We start from the raw sequence: 22,833 nt of genomic DNA, 5'->3' as shown, positions 1-22,833 counted from the left end.
ATTCGGTAGCAATAATTGATTTCATATTTATGTCTACGATAAGATTCTGCAGTTGTATGAATGTAGCCCAAGTCTAATTTCCCATAGTAATCCGAATCTTCGCCATGATTTTGTAGAAAGATCAATGAAAATAGACCACAAAACTGTCATAGCTACATGTACATGGAAATGTTGAATGGTTATCCCGAAACGAACGACATCCGCGCCCAGAGATTTGAGCTCCTGAGAAAAAATAATGAAGACGATGGTGATAGTGACGATGAAAACAAAAATGATGGTGATGACGATGACAATGACGGACGATTATACGATGATAACGATGATGACGATGACACTAAGATGGTAAGCCTTCTGGCAATTGGCCCCTGGCCCTGACTGGGGGTGTTGCCCTTTGACATTATAACTACTCCTGGAAATTGTGCCATATTTTCTTTTTCGGACACCATGGATCAGTCTTCTTTTATTCCTTGTAGTAATCACGCCCGGTCAGACCATGCTTCTTGAACCACAATGCCGGACAACATAAATCGCTCTCTCATTCGGCCGTCTTGGCTGATTAGTCCTTCAGAGGATTCAAAATAATATCATTTACTTTCGCAGGTAGAAACGGTTTTATCATCAAGGTCTCGTGGGGTCCTTAATGACCGGACGATATAATGACATTGGTCGTAGAGAAGCGTCTCCGAATAATAACAAAGGGTCTCACAGGAGATGTTGGGATCGACGCAAAATCAGAAAGGATCTGTCCGCATCGATTTTGGCTATAGCCGGTATATTAGACACAACATTTTGAAACATGATCTGTAACTCCGTATCACTATCACAACAACAAATAAACGACTTTCTGCTTGACAAGCAATTGGGTGCGTCTTTGACGGTATGAGCCAAAGTTCAAACGGAGGGAAGGCATGTCTGATTATATCTGCAGCGGATCGGAGCCAAATTTCAATAGGCCAGTCCTAAATAAAAGGCCCATTATAGTTTTGCCTAAACTTGGGGCCTACAGGCGACCTTGCGAAATCGACCTGAGTTACGTTCAGCTGGCATTTTTTAGCCGTTCGACTGCGTTTGTAATGTGTTGTGTCGCCAACGCCTCCGCTCTTGTTCTCCTCGGTTCACCGCGTTCGAGGTGGAGTCGGTATCCTAAGTTAACACCAGACGGCGCTACCTGCGTAATTCTCGTAGTCCAGTCATTCTTTCGTGAGGAAGCGAACAGCGCAGACCTTATCTAGGACCTCACTTGTAACAAAAAGTATTTAAAATAATAAGTGGTTCGCTTGGTAATCGGACCAAAGATATGAAATAAACTAGTCTGCTGGGTGGTCAGACATTAGAGAAAATAATCAGAGATCCGCTGGATCGCACTGAAGATAAAATAGTCTAGTCTGCTGGGTGGATCAGACATTAGAGAATATAATCAGGTTCGCTGGGTGTTCGAACCAAAAATAAACATAATCTATAAGTCTGCTTGGTGCTCAGACAGAACTATAATGAAAAGGAGAGTACCGTAAATGGGCAATTCTCGATCTCGAAATGTCTGGGTGACTATCGGTATGAACTCGATTCTTATTGTTTAAAGAGCTAACTATTGTTTAAATAGCTCACCTCTCAACTCAATGTTTTAATTCTGATATGTTGGAGGGCCCACAGAATTTGTTCCTTTTTTCCACAGAGTTTACTTATTAATCTTATCTTCAGAAGGGCCAAGAATAGTCTGCCGGGCGGTCAGACTTGGAGAATAACTTGTAATATAATATAAATTATAGGCAAAGCCTCGGTTCTAATTGGTCTGTCCCTCTTATCCAGGACTTCTAAGTCCCAGTGAAAATTCACGCGGATAGGGCGGACAAGATTGATTGGAACCTAATAAAACAACCAACGCCCAATAGACATAAAGCACGCAAAAGAGCCTCAAATTTATTACATGGTTACATCACTCCTGGCACAAACGGTAGGCGTAACCGCACTCCGTCCTAGGCAAGCGCTGAATGGATAGGTTCCACACCATTGCATCAGGCAGGAGGGTTCAAGTCAACCCTTTCAAGGGAATGAAAAGATTGACGTAATCTTTCCCCTCAAATGTCGACAGCCAACACAGACGACCTCACTTCTACTCGTATTGGAGAACAGTCAACATGGCGTGCCACGATGACCAGCAGCAGGCAAGCAGCTTGAAGCCACGCCTGTGGCTGAACGCGAACGCTAACCTTCACGGGAAGGACTTGCTACAACTGATAGGGAAAGTCCGGGCGTATGACGAGACAGCAATCGAAGCATCACTCCGTGCACCTGAGCTCCTAGCTTCGTTTAAAGAAAAACACCTTCTCCACAGCTACAGTCCGGCCGAACTATTTCAAGAATTCAAAAAATTAACAGCCTTTGACCTAGAGGTAAGCAAACAAATTTCTTTAAAAAATCTCGGTATCAATAAATGGCAACCTAGAAAAAGAAAAAGAAAACAGCCTTATGAAAAAAGATTGGTAACTAAATATCGAGTCTTTACCTCATGTAAAGTCTGAACTAAAGCCGCATAATTGATTTTATGGATCGGCAGGCACCTTCACGGTTTTTAGGAGCAAATGAGATCCGTTAAAAATTCAGCGGGATAGGCCAAGCTATACTCTTACTCTAACAAAAAATTTAATCGCCACAGGCCATTCTGCAAGCTATAGGGCTAGAAGACAACATGAACAACAGGAGACTAGTGTGTCATGCGGCAATCATATTTGCAAACGAAGAGGCCACCCTGCCGGGAATGCCCGTCGGAACCACCACCGAAAAAATTTCTATGCCTACGCCAACGCAAGCACATAAGCAAAAACAGCCCCAAGGGAAGAAGGACCAAAACGAAAAGGCCAAGCCTGACGAGGAAGCTCATAAAGGGGAAAAAAGGGCGAGTAAAAAAAAAACTGCGTTAAGCGGGCTCAGTTAAAACAGACTTGCAAGTCCATAAATGCTCAATGGGATGATGGTGGTTAATAGGAATCGTACAACGCTTGCAGATCAGGGACAGCCCATTCAAGCTTTAGACTGAATTCTTGTCGGCATTTATAAATGGAAGCTGAAAGAACATAAGCCGGGTCAATTCTACTCCCATGAAACAAATTTCGGCCAACAACTCTACACCATCATACTCAAAGTAACAATCAGAATGTTAAACCACTAAACGTTAGGTAAAATCGTCCTATGCATGTGGATTCACTTGCTCATATTAATTTCAGGGTGAAACAGAGGAAAGTGCGGATGCCACAAGCATAAAACGACTTGCTGTTTTAGAGCAACAAATGAAAACGTGGAAGGAAACCTCCGGAAAGGTTACAGTGGACACGGCTCTAGCACAGGTGAGAGCATTAGCCGACAGGATCACCACCACTAACTCGGCCCTTATAGCAGCATTGGAAGTGCTATACGACACTGCGGTGATTCACAATCATGCCGAGAAAGAACACTTTAAAATGGCCCTCAAGGCCGTCAGAGCTAAAGACAACATGAAAGTCCCGTTGCATGGGCTAGTCATAAAATTGATTGGTACGGATGTAGCTAAGAAAATAAATGCCAGCGTTGACAGTTGGTTGAAAATCAGCAAAAAAGTGTCCTCGCCCTCAACAAATGTAGTCTCAACTCAAGATTCAAATAATGAATTCACAAATAATTCTAACCCTTCAAGCCCGAACAACTACTGGCAACCTCAAAGATGGTGGGCCCCTCCACCACACTATGGCAACAATTTTAATGGTCCAACGTGGGGGAGAGGCTTCCAAAACAGGGGTAGGAACAATTTCTATAGGGGAAGTATTAGTCGAGGAAACCCAAGGCCAAGGCAATGCTATGTCTGTAAATCCACGGAACACTTCCTGGATAAATGCCCAAAAATCGCGGCTTTATCGGCAAATTCTGAGGAAAAATAACCGATCATGAAAAATTGAAAGAAAGATAAAATTCTTAAACAAGAAACTAATGGGGAAATTAGAACCTTCCCTCTGAGACACTAGAGAAAAAAAAAAATAAATAAATGGATAAATAAAAATAGTTCAAAGGTCCTTCCCAAAATAATCAAGGACTCTCCGAATCTCACTTCCAGGAGCTCCTAAGCTCCAGAAGCACACGCTTCGCGGGAGTGGGGTAAGGGGTGTCCCCTGCAAAAAGAAAAAAATAAAATAAAATAATAATAATAATGATAAAAATAATAACAATTTTTTCTTTTTTGGTTGTTTTTTTTTAGGTAATCCCCGAATGGGAAACCAACCCCGATTTCGACCCCATAAAAGCATCAGCACAGAAAAACGAAGTGACATGGAAAAATTGCAGGGGACACCCCCTCCCCACTCCACCCGAGAAAAAACTACCAATTGAAAACGAAGACCTCACAGAAAGCAACTGGGAAACACTGCTACAAGCTTTTCCTCTCAGAGATCCAAATAGTTTTGTTGCTGGCATGTTGCACTCTCAAAAAGAAAATTGGAAATTTGTTACTGACTCAGTTGATAATGACTCGTCCAAACTCGTGATGGATTGGATAAACAACGGTGTAGACATAACGAAATACTTTAAACACTTCAAAGGAAACTTCAAAGGGAAGTCTTATAATAATGACACTCCTCCTCCAGAAATCTTCAACAATCACAAATCCTGTGAATCATTCAAGGCCGAAATCACTCAACAAATTACTGAAAAATTGAAGAATGGGTCGTTAAGACTGTTGGGGAAAGTTGGAGAGGTAAATCCACCACATTTAGTAATGCCCTTGATTATGGTTCCACAAACCAACAAAAACAGGCTGTGTCACGATGAGAGATTTCTTAACTTATTCATAACCCCAATTAGCTTCAACTTAGAAACACTTCCCATTATTCAGAAACAAATCTCCAAGGGAGATTTCATGGCAAGTACAGACGAAAAATCCGCCTACGACGGCATTTCATTATCAGAAAACTCCCAAACCTATTTCGGAATAGAATGGGGTGGCTTGTATTTCATTCACACAACCCTTCCTTTTGGATTCAAACTGAGTCCATATATCTACCAAACCATAGGCATGCAGGCTACAGAATATTTAAGGACTAGGGGCATAACTACGTTTCAGTACTTAGACGACAGATTCCTTGGCCCTTCGCAAGTAACAAAATCCCCATCCCAATTCAATAGCACGGGTATATCCTTATACACATCCACCGCCACCCTCTCGTTGCTAGGATATACTTTCGCCTTTTATAAAATAATCTGGGTTCCTACTCAAGTGCTAAAACATCTTGGCTTTCTGCTTCATTCGGTGGAAATGCATTTCTCAATTCCGACCGCGAAATTAGAATCCTTCAAAAACCTCATGAACACATTGCTCGCTCAGTCCACGGTCCACATTAAGATCATACAAAGGTTTATGGGGAAATGCATATCTTTCCAGCTATGCATTCCAGGCGCAAAACTATTCATCAGAGAAATGGCTGTCGCCATCTCTGTGGCAGGCAAATCTTCAAGACCAATCCCGATATCGGGCAAACTGAGAGAAGAGATCGAAGCGTGGAAGTTTATATTTGAGGAAAATGTTCGTCTGCTTCCCTGGAGAAAAGAGCGACACTTTTCAATCACTCTTGCCTCAGACGCTTCAAAATTCGCATGGGGTGGCGTCATTGGCGAGATGAAAATTGGCGACTTCTTTCCCAAAGAAGACAGCAGACCCATTCACCTCAAAGAAGCTGAAGCCCTTCTCAATACGTTGATCTCAGTTTCAAATCAATTAAAAGACAAAAGGGTAGATGCATACGTGGACAACATGGCGCTCCTGAAAGCATGGGAGCACGAAGGTGCAAAAGACATAAACCTAAACAGGTTACTAAAGAAAATATTTGAAATCACGGTATCAGCAAACTGCGACCTAAAACTTCTTTTCGTACAATCAAACAAAAACCCGGCCGACACTCCCTCACGCAAGCTGTCCAAACTCGATTCCATGTTGTCTCCACATCAATGGAAAATAGTACAAAACAGATACGGACCACACACCTTTGACCTAATGTCCCTCGATTCAAATGTACAATTAGACAACAAGGGCGAAGCCCTGCCACATTACACTCCGTTTCCTCTACCAGGCAGCGCGGGAGTGAACTGTTTTGCCCAAATTCAGGGGCCTTATTCATGAAGCCTTCGTAAAATTGTTACTAATAACGATTTACGTGGCTCGTAGTAAGACTTTAGTAACTGCCAAGTAAGACACTACGTCTTATTCACAAAGCATTATCATCGATTTATTACCGTATTACTTATTAAACCCTTCGTAGGGAAATATTATCAGGTACGCACTTGAGGTGATCTGTATAGAATTGTTACGTAATCCACTTGAGCTCACCTCATTGACTGTTTGTAATAGGGGCATCGAGTATTTATACAGTAATTGGACGTGCTTACCATCATTTGATGGATATTCGCCACCCTGACAACATCATGGAGAAAACCAATAAGAAGAGGAAGACCATTGTCCCACCACCCGAGGAAGGAAAGAAGACCGTTGTCCCACCACCCGAGGAAGGAAAGAGGAAACGGGGTGTGAATTTTTCCCCAAATGAAATTATAAAGTTAGTTGATCTCGTGGAATCGAAGTGGTCCGTGATCAGCAGCAAGTTTTCGGATGTCATTACGCTGAAGCGGAAGTCCGACACGTGGAAAGAAATAACCCTTAAGATCAACAGTGTGGCAAGCGTCCGGAGAACGACCGAAGCAGTTCACCATAAATGGCATGACCTGAAATCGAAGGCAAAACAGAAGGCTGCAAAAATCAATGTACTGACCAAGCGGACCGGGAACAAACCCCTTGGCGATGATGTGTCAGAGTTGACGCAACTCGAGCAAAGGATCGTAGGCCTAATCGGTGTCGAAATGATACAAGGAATCGCTACTGGTATGGACACAGAAGAGCTGGACCTACCTGAAGATGACATGAACCAGCAATACCCGTTTTCCCCGTCTGTCACAGAAGCCGATGATGACGAAATTTCTTATTTCGATCAGAATGCGTCACTCTCACTTCACAAATCGAAGGTAGGTTGGTCGTCTGCGGGCGCTCCAGTTTCCTGCATTACATTTCGCCCGATTTGTCTACAGATTCAAAAGTGCCATCTTAGGCGCTTGGCTCTTGACGAGATATTTCATCCTTACATAGCATTCAATACTTAATTCTATCAAATGTATTTTCCAGAGAATTCGTAAGGTTACAGCAACCGTCACGCGCCCGAACGATAGCAGCTCAGAAGATGACACCCGATCCCCTTCACCGCCGCCAAGTCCTGTCCGACAACCCAAGAGCTGACGTCCCACTGCTGGCTCTTCCAAGGCGTCTTCAACTGGTTTGTCTGTCGCAGCAAAGAAGTCATTGCATACATTCCATACCGTTGAATTGCGGAAATCACCCGAGGTAAATAGGTTTTTGATTACTGGAGGCATAAGCAGTGATAAGGGAAGATCGCAACTTTCCAGGTGGCTGCACAACGATCTGTGCAATGCTTTTTCTCATTTGCTTGTGTCGTTATTAGGAAAGAAAACGTATCTCCTGACGTGCCCGTTTCAGTACTGGCCTTCTATATGAGAAGGAAGTAAATAACAACTAAAGACATACTAAGACCTCACTCATGTTTAATGGCTTTTTGCATTTAAGTCTATCAAATGTATTTTCCAGAGAATTCGTAAGGTTACAGCAACCGTCACGCGCCCGAACGATAGCAGCTCAGAAGATGACACCCGATCCCCTTCACCGCCGCCAAGTCCTGCCCGACAACCCAAGAGCTGTCGTCCCACTGCTGGCTCTTCCAAGGCGTCTTCAACTGGTTTGTCTCTCGCAGATAAGAAGCTTTCACATGCCGTTGAACTAATTGATGTGGAGAAGGAACGGGTCAAAATCGAGAGCAAGCGACTTGACGTGGAAGAACAACGGCTTCATCTGGAAGAAACAAAGGTTCATCTCGCAAAAAAGGCAGTATGGCTATTGGAGGTACTAGTGGATGCTGTTACGGAAACCAGCGAATCCCAGAAAACTGGCTCAAAACCAAAGGAGTACAAGTCCAGGTCATCGGCATTCTCTGTACTTGAAAAAATGGCCAAAGGAGAGTGACCTACATATATCACGCAATTTTAAAGTGATGTTGTTGCTGTATAACTGCTACATTGTTTGTTAGATAGATAGTGAAGTAAGGAATAACTGATAAGATTGTGCTTTCATCAAAATCGTGTTGGTTGTTGGTATGAATTTATACCTTGATCACAGTACATTGTTCTGTACAAACATGATGTTTATTTGTTGATGAAAGAAGATCGTTGGAATTGTAGTTTGGCAGTCTCGCCAGTAATCAAATGCTCTACAACCTTACTGTTTATCGTTGTTGATTGTAACATGATGTTGAAAACGTCTCTTGTTACATGTACCACCATTTTGGTTGTACACATCAATTAAAATGTTTGGGTTAATTGGAAATAAAGTTCTGTTTTAAATACATACTACATATTCCTGAAATGCTGATCTATCAAGCGTGCCCTTTCTCCAACACCTCTTTCTTCGACATCGACATCGAGGATTGGTCTATTGTTGACGTCATCATCGGGATTATCCACATTGGCTGGTGGGTCGTTTGGGACAGGGAGGCCGTGGTTTTCACAGATGTTATGTAGCACAGATGTTGCAATGATCACCGAGCAACACTTCTCGGGGCTTAATCGAAGAGTTCCACCTGCAAAAAAGGCATCTTATAAAAGAAATGAGAATGGGGAAAGTCAGTCGAAATCGAAATGGAACTTGTACTGCAAAGCAGTCTACGCAGCAATGTTATGGGGTGAAATGCTGCAGCACTGTCTGAGAATGGCTATAATAGCCATTTGCAGACAGGTGCTGTCGGTGTCTAGAAACTGGCGATCTCTCCTTATTCACCAATAAGGACATAATTTACCTTCTTTGTGCAAGCACCTCCATCGGTTTTTCCATCTTCCAAAGGTTCGTTCAATGATGTTTCGTACTCGCCTGTGGTGAACGTTGTATTGTCTGTCCGCTGCATCTGCTGGGCGGGAGACTGGGGTCATGAGACAGGGTCTAAGTGGGTAGGCACTGTCACCGAGCAAGTATCCTCCATCATTCAGGCCGCGTTCCATCTTCACCTTTAAATTGCAGTTGGACCAGATAAACGCATCATGGGTGGCACCTGGCCATCGGGCTACTATATTTGAAAATTTCAAATCATAAGTACAAATCCCCTGCACATTAATGGCATGCCACTGTTTCCTGCACACGTATGCATTCTCGTTTACGGATGGACATTTGATCGGAATAAGGGATCCATCTACGCAGCCAATAACGTTCGGAATCCGATGGCGTTCTGTATAAAATCCTTCCTTCTGACGTTCTTGCTCAGCAGCTGTTCGAGGAAATGACTCAAGCCATTTGACATGTCTCCATTGTCCAACTGCAAACTGCCAGTAGCAAAATATCTAAGCGCAACGCAAACTTGGAGAGTTGTTGGAACGGCGTGCGAGCGCAGCGTATACGGGGCAATGTCATCCTGCAACAGGTCGATAACTTCGAGAAGGACCGGCCGAGTCATCCGGTATCGTCTGTACAAATCTACGTCATCATAGACGTCAAGCGGTTGTAGACGATCTCTAAACACACGCTGCCGTCGTAAAGCCCGCCTTGCTTCCAAATTTTCCAACACAATCAACGCCGCAGCCATGCTCCTTGTGTAAAAATGTGTCCAACTATCTAAGCATGGACTGATAACACGCTAAGAAGCCCGAACACCTCACGTAACACTAGTAACGACTTGCGAAATAGATTGAAGTTACGGGTGCTTCGTGAATACCGCGTAATTCGCTAATAACGACCTAGTAATACGTAAGTGCTTACTAGGCCCTAAGAAGGCTTCATGAATAAGGCCCCTGGATCCAAAAGAAAACTACTACTGTTTTCCCCCACACGCAATGGCCGGCCCACTAATAAAGTTCATTCTAGAAGAATGCCAAAGGCCAATCAGACTCTCTCTGGTCATACCACATATCTCACCCCTACCGCCATGGTGGCCTAACCTTGAAAGAAATGCAGAATTATCCGTACTGGCTCACAAAGGTGAAGAATGTATCCTTGCCCCATCCCAAAACGGTTTCATTTCCAGCACTATAACACACAACCTTTATTTGGCAAGGTTTCAACTTACTTAAAGCGAAATAAAAAGTGAAATGTAAACTTCTTTCTCAAAATTCAGTTCCAGAAAGCCAGTGCTGAAATTAATCTGTCAAGGCTGCACGAAAGGGTACAATCGATAAAACGCAGTTTTCAGGCCACAGCATATCAGAGAAACAAATGTAAGCTTTTTCAAGACTTGGACTACTTCGTTAAACAAATTGGCAAGGATATAAAAAGCTGCACCCCATATGATATATGCCTTTATCTCGCGTGGAAAGACAACAACGGGAAAACCATAGTGCATAGCACTTCTTGCCCGGAAATCACGGCAAAAAATCCTAGCTGTAAATGTCCCAGGAGATTAGCATTCGGGACAGTAGCGGGGAAAATTTCCCAACTAAAACGAATTTTCCAAAAGGAATTGGGTCGTGAGAAACCTTGGGATATTTTTGAAAAAAACGGTAACCCAGCAAACTCACAGGAGGTCGCTGATTTCCTGAAACAAATAAAGAACGAACAGAGCATCGCACACTCCTGCCCAAAACAGGCGGTGCCGCTCTTTATAAAAAAGCTGGCTCTGATCTCCATGTATATCGACAGACGTCTGTCAGATACTCAACAAAAACCGACTTCAAAATATATCTTGGCACGAGACCAAGCGATATTTAAAATGATGTTTTTTGGCGGAGATCGGGCCCATGATGCTGGCATTATGCTCTCGCAAGAGGTAAAGTCCCTCCCTTCTAAATCGGGCTATATGATAAAACACACCTGGGGAAAAACATTCCGTCTAGACAAAACAAACGTCTTCTCCCTCTTTCGCTGCAAAGATGAAATGATATGCCCGGTGGCAGCATTGGAAAAGTATTTTGAACTGACTCAATCTCTGAACATAAACCTCTCCCACGGTTACCTCTTCAGACCAATAAACCAATTAGGAGAAGTTGAAGACAAACCCCTATCATACGAGGCGATATACGACAGGTTAAAACACTACCTGTCTACTCTGAACTTGGACGAAGGCGAAACACCACACAGCATTAGGGCAGGCTGTGCCATCTCCTTGAGGGCATTAGCTAGACCAGACCCCTCAGCAAACCAACAAATAAAACGTCACGTTGGATGGTTCTCAGACTCTTCGGTAAACCACTACACGCGCAGCAAACAGGTCGACCAGGCAAACGACCTTGCCAAGGCCATGTCCAGCATTAACCAAGGCCAAAATAATGAATTTGTGGACTTTAACTGTCTTCAGTCAGCATTCAGACTGGATAGCTAGACAATAAATTTCATGGCATCTGTTTGAGTGAAACTTAGGAAAAAGCTATTCATCTTCCAATGTTCATCTTCAGGCCTACACACCTTTGCCGTCATATTTCACAACTGGCTGAAAAGTATAGAATAATCCAAAAATATAAAGATCTCGAGAGTTAGGTCCTCAAACGTCCTCGGGGACTGGGCATGTCGCAGCAACACTAGGGTTGTAGAACTAGCACCCCAATTCTAAAAGTCTTCACTAACTAGCACTCGTGCAAAGAAGCAAAGAAAATAAAAAATAAAAGATAAAAATAAAAATAAAACTAATCACCAGGACGTTCAACAACCATATACATGTATAAGTTGGAGTAAAGGCCTCGCAGCATGATGGTCTAAATTTGATCTGTGTTAGTTTAGTTTGAATATTCTGTGTACCGGTAAGCTTGAAATCAGTTGTATCGTATTACGCACCATTATATTAATTCATTCAGTCAATTTGAAATAAAAACCACTATGAAAAAATCATCTCGCTGTCTTTTCTTTCGTCTTAGAATTGAGAGAAATTTTCCTCGGGATGGGGTACTTAGTTCGGGGTAGACGGAAACTTACTCTCAATGCTAATACAAAGGGACCAACATCTAGCTACTTGTGGAAGGAAGGATAGAATATTCCGCCCCAAACTGAATGAAGCATGAAGGGAGCGCTCATGGGTGTTCACTTAGGATACGTAGTTATCCTAAGTTAACACCAGACGGCGCTACCTGCGTATTTCTCGTAGTCCAGTCATTCTTTCGTGAGGAAGCAGGAGGCCAAAACTTGGTTAGGTTGAAACTGAAGACTGCACCATTCTTGGGTAAGGGAATCTCTCCCCGTATGGCAAAACACCAAAGAATGATAATCCATTTTTCAACACTCCCACCCGCCCACCCTCGGGAACAGGTGACACCTGTGAATGCTCCAGTCATGTCGGAAGAATATTCCGCCCCAAACTGAATGAAGCATGAAGGGAGCGCTCATGGGTGTTCACTTAGGATACGTAGTTTTTCCAATGAATAAAAAACAACGCAGCCAAAACGTCACGCGGTATGGTGGCTCGGAAAGGACATCGGAATTCTTTTTTTCTAGGCGGGACGACTTACAAGAAATTTTTCTTTCTTGCATTTTGCCGTTATTTTTATGATCTAAGGGGGACGACTTAGTAAGTTTGGGGGACGACTTAAGGAAATGACGCTGGGCTTGTTTAACTTTACAAAACGGTTTCGAGATAATAAGTCGTCCCGCCCAGAAAAAAAAAATTCCAATGTCCTTTCCCGCCCACCGTAGTTCGGAGGCCTCCGCCAGTTACATTGGGTCCTTCAATGACGAACGTAACTAGAGATATGGGGCATTATCAGTGCATTAAAGTGTGTAAACTTGGACTAAGATAAAACTGTTGGATCGTATCGAGATTCTCGAACAAATAACTCATCGTGGAGCTATGCCAGAATCAACATGACTTCAGTAAGTCGACTTTCAATAGCATCTTTTGAAATCGTCGAAACATGAAATATCGCCTTTTTGATTCACCCTGCAGGCTATGTATAATGTATGTATCATGTAGCCTGTATTTCAGGATGTCGATATGAAATATAACGTGTGGGCCACAAACACCGAGTTGACCTAAATGTGAACTTGCACCAGTAGTAAATGTACGTTTACGGCGATCAATTTAGCGCCCTCCCCCCCCCCCCCCCCCCCTTACATGGCCTGATAGACTTACTGCACCCGAGGTCGGGAAAACGAAACATCTCTACACCAGACAATGGCTAGAGCTAATGTGGAGATGCTGTCTTTCCCGCGACCAAATGTGGTCTTCGTGCACCTGGAAAAGCCCTATTTAGCTAAAACAGAGTTGACTTTACTCTGGTTGAACCTCATATTTTCACTTAATGTGACTGCGATCCATGATGTATCTGCCCAGAAATAGATACCGAGTGTCTGCTTTGGACTGCAATGATACTGTCATTATTATTCAACAGCAATAGTCAACTGCAATAGTAGTGTACTCGCTTTTGTGGCCCACCCGATATACATCATGTGGGTATTGCGGTAAGAGTAGTTATTACTAAAGTGTTTTTCATATCGTTCTGGCCAAAGGTAAATCGCAGATCGCATTTACCCAAAATAATGGTGTTGCACAACACTAGATTTCCTTAGGATCAGCCTTACCAATGCCCTTTGATGGTATCTCCCAAAGCCGGTCAACTATGACACCGGCTGGCCAGGGCTGTGTAACAATACTATTTGTGATATTACAATTTAGTGGCAAGAGGTCAAACAAGTAGCCTTGGCTCGATCTATCTGAAAAACACTTTCAACAAGTGGAGTCGCTCAACAACTCCCTTGTCGGCTCACCGTAGGAGATTCTTTGCAACACCGCTGTGTCCGTCGTTCGTCGTCGTCGTCTGTATCATGTTTCAAAAACAGTGGCCCGTTTCTTAACCGCTAGAGCTATGAACTTGAAACTTCATACACAGGACCCCCCCCCCCCCCCCAGGTCAGGTGACCTCTGACAATGAATTTCGGTCCGATCTGATTGTTGACTTGGTCACCAGGGGGCCAGAAGTGGAAACATAAAAAGTGTGATATCTCTCTTATGAATCACTCGTTTTGGATAAAACTTTTATGGTAGGTTCTCCTAGCAACGATACATCACATATCATACGGGTTAGTGATTTGACCTTATTTTCAAGGTCACAGAGGTCAAATGACGTAAGTTGGTTGTCTGAGTGTAGCTATTGCACGTTTCTTAATCGCTAAAGCTATGAACTTGAAATTTGGTCCAATGACTCCTTACATAACGATCCGATCTGATTCTCGACTTGAATACCAGCAGGCCAAAACTAAAAAAAGGAAAAAAAGTGCAATATCTCGCTGATTAGTGACTTGTTTTTCGATGATGTTTTTATGGTAGGTACTCCAAGCAAGGATACATCACATGTCATACCGACTTTGGTTTACCCTATATCATATACATGTAGCATAGCAGGATGAATTCCTAACCACCAACTATCTATACGGTGAGCACAATGTCCCCTTGCCGTTTCATTGCATTACTTCAAGTACAATGAACCACCTAATATTTTATTGTGACCACGTGTCCGATCAAAGACAAAATTATTTTATCCCATCGCGATATCGCTCATGCATAACTAATTCAGGTTCTCGTATTCGCAATTCATCTGTGAAATGGGAGGGGTGGCGGGTTGTTACACAATACGCTGTTACCCCTGCTGCCTGCCTGAACACTTGCAAAAGTAATCACCACAATTAGTTACATTTGCATGAGCGAAATGGCGAATAAAACACTTCTGGTGACTATGGTGCCTGGTGAAATGGACGAGTGTAACATTGACGTAGCCAGTTTCTCCAGAGAGGGATGGTTTCCTAAAAAAATTTCATTTACAAATGTAATGGTCAATTTTTATATCATTAAAGATTTTCTCGGACAGTGGTTGTCTGTCGAAAGAGGATGTGTCTCAGCCGACACCCTCTGGCTACGCCTATGTATATTATCGAGTAAAGCCTGGTATGCATCAGCAAACATTTGATTGTAAATATCGGCAAACTTTGTGTTTAGTCGTGTTGACCACAAACAGTTCGCAAGGGTTTGGTAATGTGGACGTTCTACCAAACACTAGCAACAAACTTGTTTCGAATTGTCTGAACATGTTCAACAGCAATTGCACATATTGCTACAGATACCCAATGATTTCTTTCTTGAATTTCAATGACACAACGTTTTGTCAAATGTAAAAGTCAATTCAACCTCCATGCCTCATTTCATCTACAACTAAATCATTCCCAGGTGAGCTCAATGTCCCCAGGACATTTCATTTCATAGTGCGGACGTCCATCTCAACCAGAAGCAAACCTGGTGTCTGGTGATGTTTGCAAACAAATGTTTGGAGATGTTTCGTAGTACATTGTATTGACCATTTCGCCAGTCCTAAGAAGTGCATTATAAACCACTCTAAAATTCGTTTGAGAAAAGATTCATTCCGGCGATTCTCGTATATGGGTCACAGTTCATGAAGTGGTTACCTCAAAATGTTGTTTTCGGTATATATCCCCTAAATGTCCCTGTAACAATGGTAAAACTTAAATTCATGTTCTGTTGAACATTAATTGATTGCAAAAGACGGGAAATTTGGCCAGTTTAATGGGGGTTAAACAGCAATGTCTACAGACTACGGGGCGACCAGTAACAGAGTGGTTGAGCCTCATAATCAGGAGCTCGTGATACTTTTGAAACTCACAGAGGCCAGCTGATATATCTCGAAAAAGTGCACACTGAACTCGTTATAGACGTAATAATATATACAAGTCATGAACCCGCTGTGCTAAAAATGCCTAAAAGAGTGTGGTAGGGTTATGAACATCACTGGCAAAAGCTGAATTCAATTCCGTTTAAAGAATGAATTAGACAATTCATGTAATAAATTATGACTCTACCACAGTTTTGAAAAAAAACCACACGACTAAAAAATATTTTTAATGCTATGCATTTCGCCATCAGATTTCGGTACGTGAATTTCTCATTATGAGTTAGAAGAACGCCACGACACCCTAACTGATATATAGATAAAACATGTAATAAAACACTAATTTCACTAATTAGGAATATTCGGTCCGGAATGGTGCCATCACTACAATAGAAACGTCAATTCTACATCATCTGCCGACATCACAGCATACATAAAGTTCAAATTTTCGGCCCGGATGGGGCCTTCCTCCGGCACTGTCACTACAAACGTTAACTCTACATCATCACAGCATACATAAAGTTCAAATTTTCGGCCCGGAATGGGGCCTTCCTCGGGCACTATCACTATAAACGTTAACTCTACATCATCACAGCATACATAAAGTTCAAATTATTGGCCCGTAATTGGGCCTTCCTCGGGCACTATCACTACAAACGTTAACTCTACATCATCACATCATACATAAAGTTCAAATTTTCGGCCCGGAATGGGGCCTTCCTCGGGCACTATCACTATAAACGTTAACTCTACATCATCACATCATACATAAAGTTCAAATTTTCGGCCCGGAATGGGGCCTTCCTGCGGCACTCTCACTACAAACGTTAACTCTACTTCATCACAGCATACATAGAGTTCAAATTTTCGGCCCGGAATGGGGCCTTCCTCAGGCACTATCACTATAAACGTTAACTTTACATCATCACATCATACATAAAGTTCAAATTTTCGGCCCGGAATGGGGCCTTCCTGCGGCACTCTCACTACAAACGTTAACTCTACATCATCACAGCATACATAGAGTTCAAATTTTCGGCCCGGAATGGGGCCTTCCTCAGGCACTATCACGAAAGGCGTAAACGTTAACACAACTTCACACGTTACATGTACATACATTTTAGAACAAATTTAAATAAGTGTATGACTTGTATCTGCATAAATTTCTCAATACCTTGTCAATTTTCAAAATTTTGCATTTCTCTTTCACCCGCCCTTTACATTGACTCATATCTCCACTTCAAACCCACATGATTGATAAAATGACCATTTGATGGTTCAGCGATAAGGGTGCCACTTCATGAATTATGGCCTGTATAATTGATTCGATTGCAACCCGTATATACATTGATTCGCTTGCACGCCGTGAGAAACTGGTCAACGCATATTGGAGTTACATGTAGTTGATTACTGTGTTCGTGGCGCGCGGCGTGAAATTTCTTTTTATTGACAATGGGAATGGATACGGTGTGACGGAAGCAGAGGTAAGGGTATCGAATGGTCTTGCCCTTATGAAGGCTACATTGTCTTATTTCCTCATTTCACGCGTAGTGCTAGAATCAGATAATTATAACATCATCATATACAAGTTTGTCTAATTGCAACATGCAGTGTTATGCCTGATGTGTGATCGGCCTGAAAGCCAATTTGCCAAGGGCGAGGATAGACGAATGACGGTCACTTTGACCAGTCACAAGGTTGGTGACAATGCATGTACGGTGGTCTAGTCCTCATCTATTAGGCCTACTCATGGTGAAGGCCATCCTACTTGCGCATGACCGCAACTCTATTCATTGATCCGATTTTTTAGGCTTATATATATCATGGACTCGTCGAATACGTATTGATATAGCGTACCATTCCTTTCGGTATTTCATTTCCAACCACACATTCCAGAGAAAACCTCAGACCAGTAAAAGCAGTAAGCCAGCCAACCTGATAGATGGCAGAACCAGCTATCATCATTCACGCGGGCGCGTGGTCAGTCCCCGACGAAGCAGCTGAAGCGAATGTAGCAGGAGTAAAGCTGGCTGCGAGGATTGGCTACAAGGTATTGAAGAATGGAGGGAGCGCTTTAGACGCGGCAGAAGCAGCCATCACCTCGCTGGAAAATGACAAGACATTTAATGCGGGTTAGTCGCTTACCAATAACTTTGTAACGAAGCCAAACTCCTTTAATGTTGTGTGTCGGTGATAGCTCTCCCCAAGCTCTCCTCTGGTAACTGCAGACTCAAGTATGCCCTGAACGTCCCCACTGATACGATATATATCTACCCGGCTAAGAAAGCTACACTTTTTTATCCGTTGTACTGACAGGTGCTGGTGGCTCCCTCAATGCAATCGGGCAGCTGGAGATGGATGCGGTCATCATGGAGGGGAGACATCTTAAGGCGGGAGGTGTTGCGGCCGTGAGGGATATCAGGAACCCCATCCAGCTGGCGAGGAAGGTGCTGGAAGAGGTAAAAATATACCAGCCTTGGTCCAGGGTGAGCTGGGGATCGTTTCCATTAACTTTAGCGTAAACTTGAGGTTCATTTTGAAGGTTTGCATGTCAACTAAAGGGATATTCGTGGTTGATTTTAAAAGATTTTTTTCGCAAGGGGATGGGGGAGGCTCGTTTAAGGGGCAGGGCAATGACTTGAAATGGATACTTCAGTGAAAAGATCTAACACAATGGTTGCGATTTGATTTCAGACACAACACGTGCTGGTTGTTGGTGATGGCGCGTGTAGATTGGCCGAGAATCTCGGCATTCCTCGCGTGGATTCTGAAGTGTTGTTGAGTGATTATTCTAAGGAGGAGCATCGGAACTTTGATAAATACAAGAAAGCTGTGGGCTCGCTCATGAAAGGAAGGTGGGTCACAGGCACATACTTCTTCGCGAGATGATAACACCTCCCCAAAGTCCCTTATCAACATGGACTTCCATTTCTTACGCAGTCTCATGAAAATATTGCATCTGAAAAAAATAATTCCTGAATTCTAAGAGAGAGATCGTACCTAAATGTGGTAACCTAGCTTTGTTTGACATTTTGACAGGGATGATGATTCCTCGCCAGCCAACTCCCATGACACTGTTGGTGCATGTGCACTTGACACATCCGGAGATGTTGCCTTTGGAACATCGACGGGAGGTATTCCTGCACAGCTTCCAGGACGGGTTGGTGACAGTCCGATTATTGGTGAGCATAATATTTTATTCTTAACATGAGTTACTGACTCTATCAGTAGATGTGCTTTACCCGAGTTATGATGGGCAACAAGTGCATTCTGCTCGAGCTGCAGCGAGTTACGGATGAGATGTACATGTACCAACAATGTGGGTAAAGGAGTTTTCTCGGTATAGTTGGCAAGGTGGAAACTACGCTCTAGCGCAGTTGGTATTTGGTATTTCAAATTACCTGCGGTTGGTTTAAAGTGGAAGCATCATCCGCTTGGACCGAGCGTAGTTTTCCTGGTCTCGAACAAGCGTTTCATAAGGTCCATCTTCTTCCCTACAGGATGCGGAGGTTATTGTGACAACGGTATAGGAGCTGTGTCGACGACAGGTCATGGGGAGTCGATCTCTAAGGTCTGTCTGGCGAGGCATATCACCGGGAAGATGTCTGAAGGTAAGCCGAAAACTAAATAATACATTCATATAATACATACATAAATAATGCAGATATAATTTGAAGGTGTCCAAGGTCTGGCGATCTTTTATTGCAAAAGCTTAATTTCATTGAAAAATCTGTTCGTAATAGCTACCGTTATATTCCCTGCAAAGTCTGCTTGAGTTCAGCGAGAAGAGATGAAAATCCATGCTGAAGCAGAGCACGGCTCAGTTTTTCAAGAAGAACGAAGATGGCACTGCTGTTTCGACCCTGGGAGATCCCGTGGTTGTCATTTCAGGCGTTGTTACTATGACACTTCCAGCTCCTCTCGTAACACGAGCGTTTTGCAAATACTCTTTTGATGGATACATGTTGATGGATTGATTGGTTATGATTTGTGTAATATATGATATCAATAGATCCGCGTATCAGTTATGTAAATATTTTTGATTCATTTCATGTATGATAACAGACTTTCAAAGCCGCTTTTGCCACATCTCGAATAATCTACTTGATTTGACAAAAAGGAGTTACTTGTAACATCTATTTCATTTTTCAGGGTTTTCAATAGAGAAAGGGATACAGGAAGGCTTAAAGTACATGGAAAAGAGAGTCAAAGGTCACGGTGGTGCAGTGGGCCTTGATAAAGATGGCAATCCTGGGTTCGCCTTCACCACCAAACGGATGCCCTGGTGTAGCATCCGGGAGGATACAATGCATTATGGGATTAATCCAGGAGAAGATTTCTGCGAAACAGTCTAACAGATGTTCGAGTTGAAAATAAAGTTTCCAAACGATTTCGTTCTGTTTTATTTTCGTAGAGATTTAGGTGGTGGCAATTGTCACGTTCTTCATGTACAAACTAAGATAAAAATATCATATGATTGAATATCAAAACCTTTCGTTTTCCTGTAAGGCATGCCCAGAAAAACAGATGTTGAGGTTGCTACTGGTCAGTAATAAAGACGTGTGACACCAGTGAAGTGCGCTAGTCTAAGACTAGTCGCATATGTAGTCCGGCAGATGATAACAATGGGATTGGATAGGAAGCAGGGATCATGTGAGGCTCTCTAACTCGCTTATCTCGAGACAAGGCTAGACTACTTATTGCAGGCAAAGTCTTAATAATTTAGCCCTCAAAGTTGCCCAGAAACCAGTCACAAACTAATCCAGTTACTCATGCGGCTCCGTCAAACCTGGTAAACTGTAAAACTTGGCAACCAATTTTCAACTCCGCATCCCTGGGAGAAATACTCAAATTACCAGGCGCTGAATTAAGTGCACCAAAGATGATAGGGGGTAATCGGTGAATTATGGTCAAATTAAAATTGGCCAACAGATAACCATTTCTTCCGTAAGTGAATCTTGCTTGATTTTGTTCCATGGCAATTCGTCGGTTCATTAGAGTTCGCTCCACCTTAAGTTGTCTTGGCTCCCCAGTCCTTGGCATGAATTCTCGTACATTAACGAGTGCTTGCCGTGGCAAAGTTCGATTGGTCTGGATGCTAGATATTGTTGGAGCTATTGCTAGCGGAACATCATAATCTTCGGAGCCCGAAGATCACGTCAAAGGAATTCTAATATTCATACATCATCGGAGATAATTGGCCTTTGCGGTGAATAGGAAAGTGGTGAACGTCTTCTCTGACAGAAAGAAGGGATAATTTCATTTCTGGCAAATTCGTGATATTGTTGTTTCGGGTAACATGAAGATTCTATAAACGACCGAAAACTCGCCAGGTCTGTCATTTGTTTTAATGAATTGCTGCGGTGAATAAAAACCCGCCTCTCTCAGACAGAGAGAATACTGATTTTGTTTATCTTTTTCCCCCTCTGGAATATCATGATCTCACTTGCTGTCAATTGTATAGAAGCACTGAAATACGGGGAAAGGTAGCGACATGAGCAATATCCGATCCGTACGTTACAAAGTTCACGAACTAAACGGCAACATCGGTTATCGCTCGCTTCTGATCCTGCTATCCTGCCCACAACAACATCAGTACCAGGATTATTTAGATTCTCGATGACTATGTCTTTGTCAGCACATGTGCCAGTTCGACTACGTAGGTCTAATTTCTTGCCATTTCCCTTTACAGTCGAGTTAGAGTCGTTTCCTTACGTTCAACATCAGGGACCTATCTGTGTGGCACTACATCATCCTATGTCCCTCTACCCTATCTTGTAGTTCGGTGACACTTTGCAAGTGCGTGTGAGGACATGTATTAAGCATGCATGGCAATGTCCTTTTGCAAGTGTCGGTTCCAGATTTAGGCCCCAGATCTGCTGCTCTTGAAACAAGAGCTGAATCATAGTTTATAGAGATACTTGATCATCTATTAAACCAACGTAGCAATCATTTGATACCACTCATCCTGGTCCATTCACGATTCGATAGCTCCGCCATGAATCAAACCAAAACAGCCCTGGGGCGAGACCTCATCTCGCGACACCTCGCCATATTGTTGTGTTGTCCTTGCCAACCATTCACTACCACGAGTGTCAGACGACAGCATCTGAAGTGTCCCAAGCCTCCGGCAAGAGGTAGCGGACAATGAAACATCTCCAACTGTGATAATGATACCGTGCCATCGCATTAAACTTGTATGAAAATGACAATGATTGTTTAACGTCGTAACATGCGGTTAATTGAATCAAAGATCTTTGGTCCACGCGGTCATGGATACAACTCCTTGGCTCACTTAGCTGTCTATTGGCCTCGGGGTGCAGTTAAACTCACGCAGGGAAATTAACTTGTGGGAATTTAATCCAATTTGCGGTTAAAATCTAAGGAATTACAACAAGTCACCGAGAGAAATACTGGGTCGATTGGCATGATAAGAAACTGCAAACTGCAAATTATGACATCGAATACTTTCAATTATGGTGTTTGGGAAGTTAATTTGATGATTTTCAAACACGCACGTGGCCTCTGAAGCCAGGACAAGTTACTTTACAGAAACACTCTTATAGTTCTGACTAATTTGCGGTTTTATATCGGAATGATCAAAGAAAGTTCATGAAATGCCTGCAGGTACAGGTCAAATGAATTGGCCAGAGGATGAAGTGATATCAATATGGATTAGTTCCAATATGTCTCGAAAATAATGCATCTGTATGTCGGCTACCAAATGGTAGACTTACTCTCTGGTGGTTCTTAAAACGTAGGCTGATACTTGTCTACTTGCCAAAAAGTAGGCATGCATGAATGTTTGGCTTGAGTGTAATATCTACATTAAGGCATACATCACTTTTCTTCATAGCCACTATCTTAGCATATCCAACTTCTGTCGCTGATTTCACGAAAGCACCACTTAGCGTCACGTCATTCCATTCTTCATGTTACAAGAAATGTCAGATGTGCTATGCCATTCCATAAACGAGATTCCCCTAGCCCATCAGTTTACGCCCTGTCGGAGCGACGAACAGTCAATATCTATCTTGTCATGGATCATCAATCACGTGATAGGATGCGTTCATCAGCTGCGCAGAGGCGTGGCGATGTCGCATTATGAAGGCGCATTAT

The 22,833-nt window shown here is 42.9% G+C and overlaps 1 protein-coding gene and 1 long non-coding RNA gene across 2 annotated transcripts; one reads left to right on the top strand and one right to left on the bottom strand.

Moving 5' to 3' along the window:
• Window positions 1-7,308: 7,308 nt before the first annotated feature.
• Window positions 7,309-9,451, bottom strand: LOC135495979 (uncharacterized). The gene is made up of 3 exons (XR_010448617.1): window positions 8,928-9,451; window positions 8,483-8,711; window positions 7,309-7,927 (listed from the first exon to the last, which is right to left on the bottom strand). It is a non-coding gene; the product is annotated as an uncharacterized LOC135495979 (long non-coding RNA).
• A 7,632-nt stretch (window positions 9,452-17,083) lies between these two features.
• LOC135496143 (isoaspartyl peptidase/L-asparaginase-like) lies at window positions 17,084-20,130 on the top strand. The gene is made up of 7 exons (XM_064785291.1): window positions 17,084-17,198; window positions 17,611-17,846; window positions 18,031-18,173; window positions 18,409-18,569; window positions 18,754-18,896; window positions 19,215-19,325; window positions 19,867-20,130. The coding sequence occupies exons 2-7, from the start codon at window positions 17,657-17,659 to the stop codon at window positions 20,067-20,069; spliced, it is 951 nt and encodes a 316-aa protein (XP_064641361.1). The 5' UTR covers window positions 17,084-17,198; window positions 17,611-17,656; the 3' UTR covers window positions 20,070-20,130.
• Window positions 20,131-22,833: the final 2,703 nt, after the last annotated feature.

Source organism: Lineus longissimus, chromosome 11 (genome assembly GCF_910592395.1).
Source record: "Lineus longissimus chromosome 11, tnLinLong1.2, whole genome shotgun sequence".
Taxonomy (NCBI): Eukaryota; Metazoa; Nemertea; class Pilidiophora; order Heteronemertea; family Lineidae; genus Lineus; species Lineus longissimus.
Note: the sequence above shows the minus strand (reverse complement) of the source record. Positions and strands in the feature narration are given on the sequence as shown.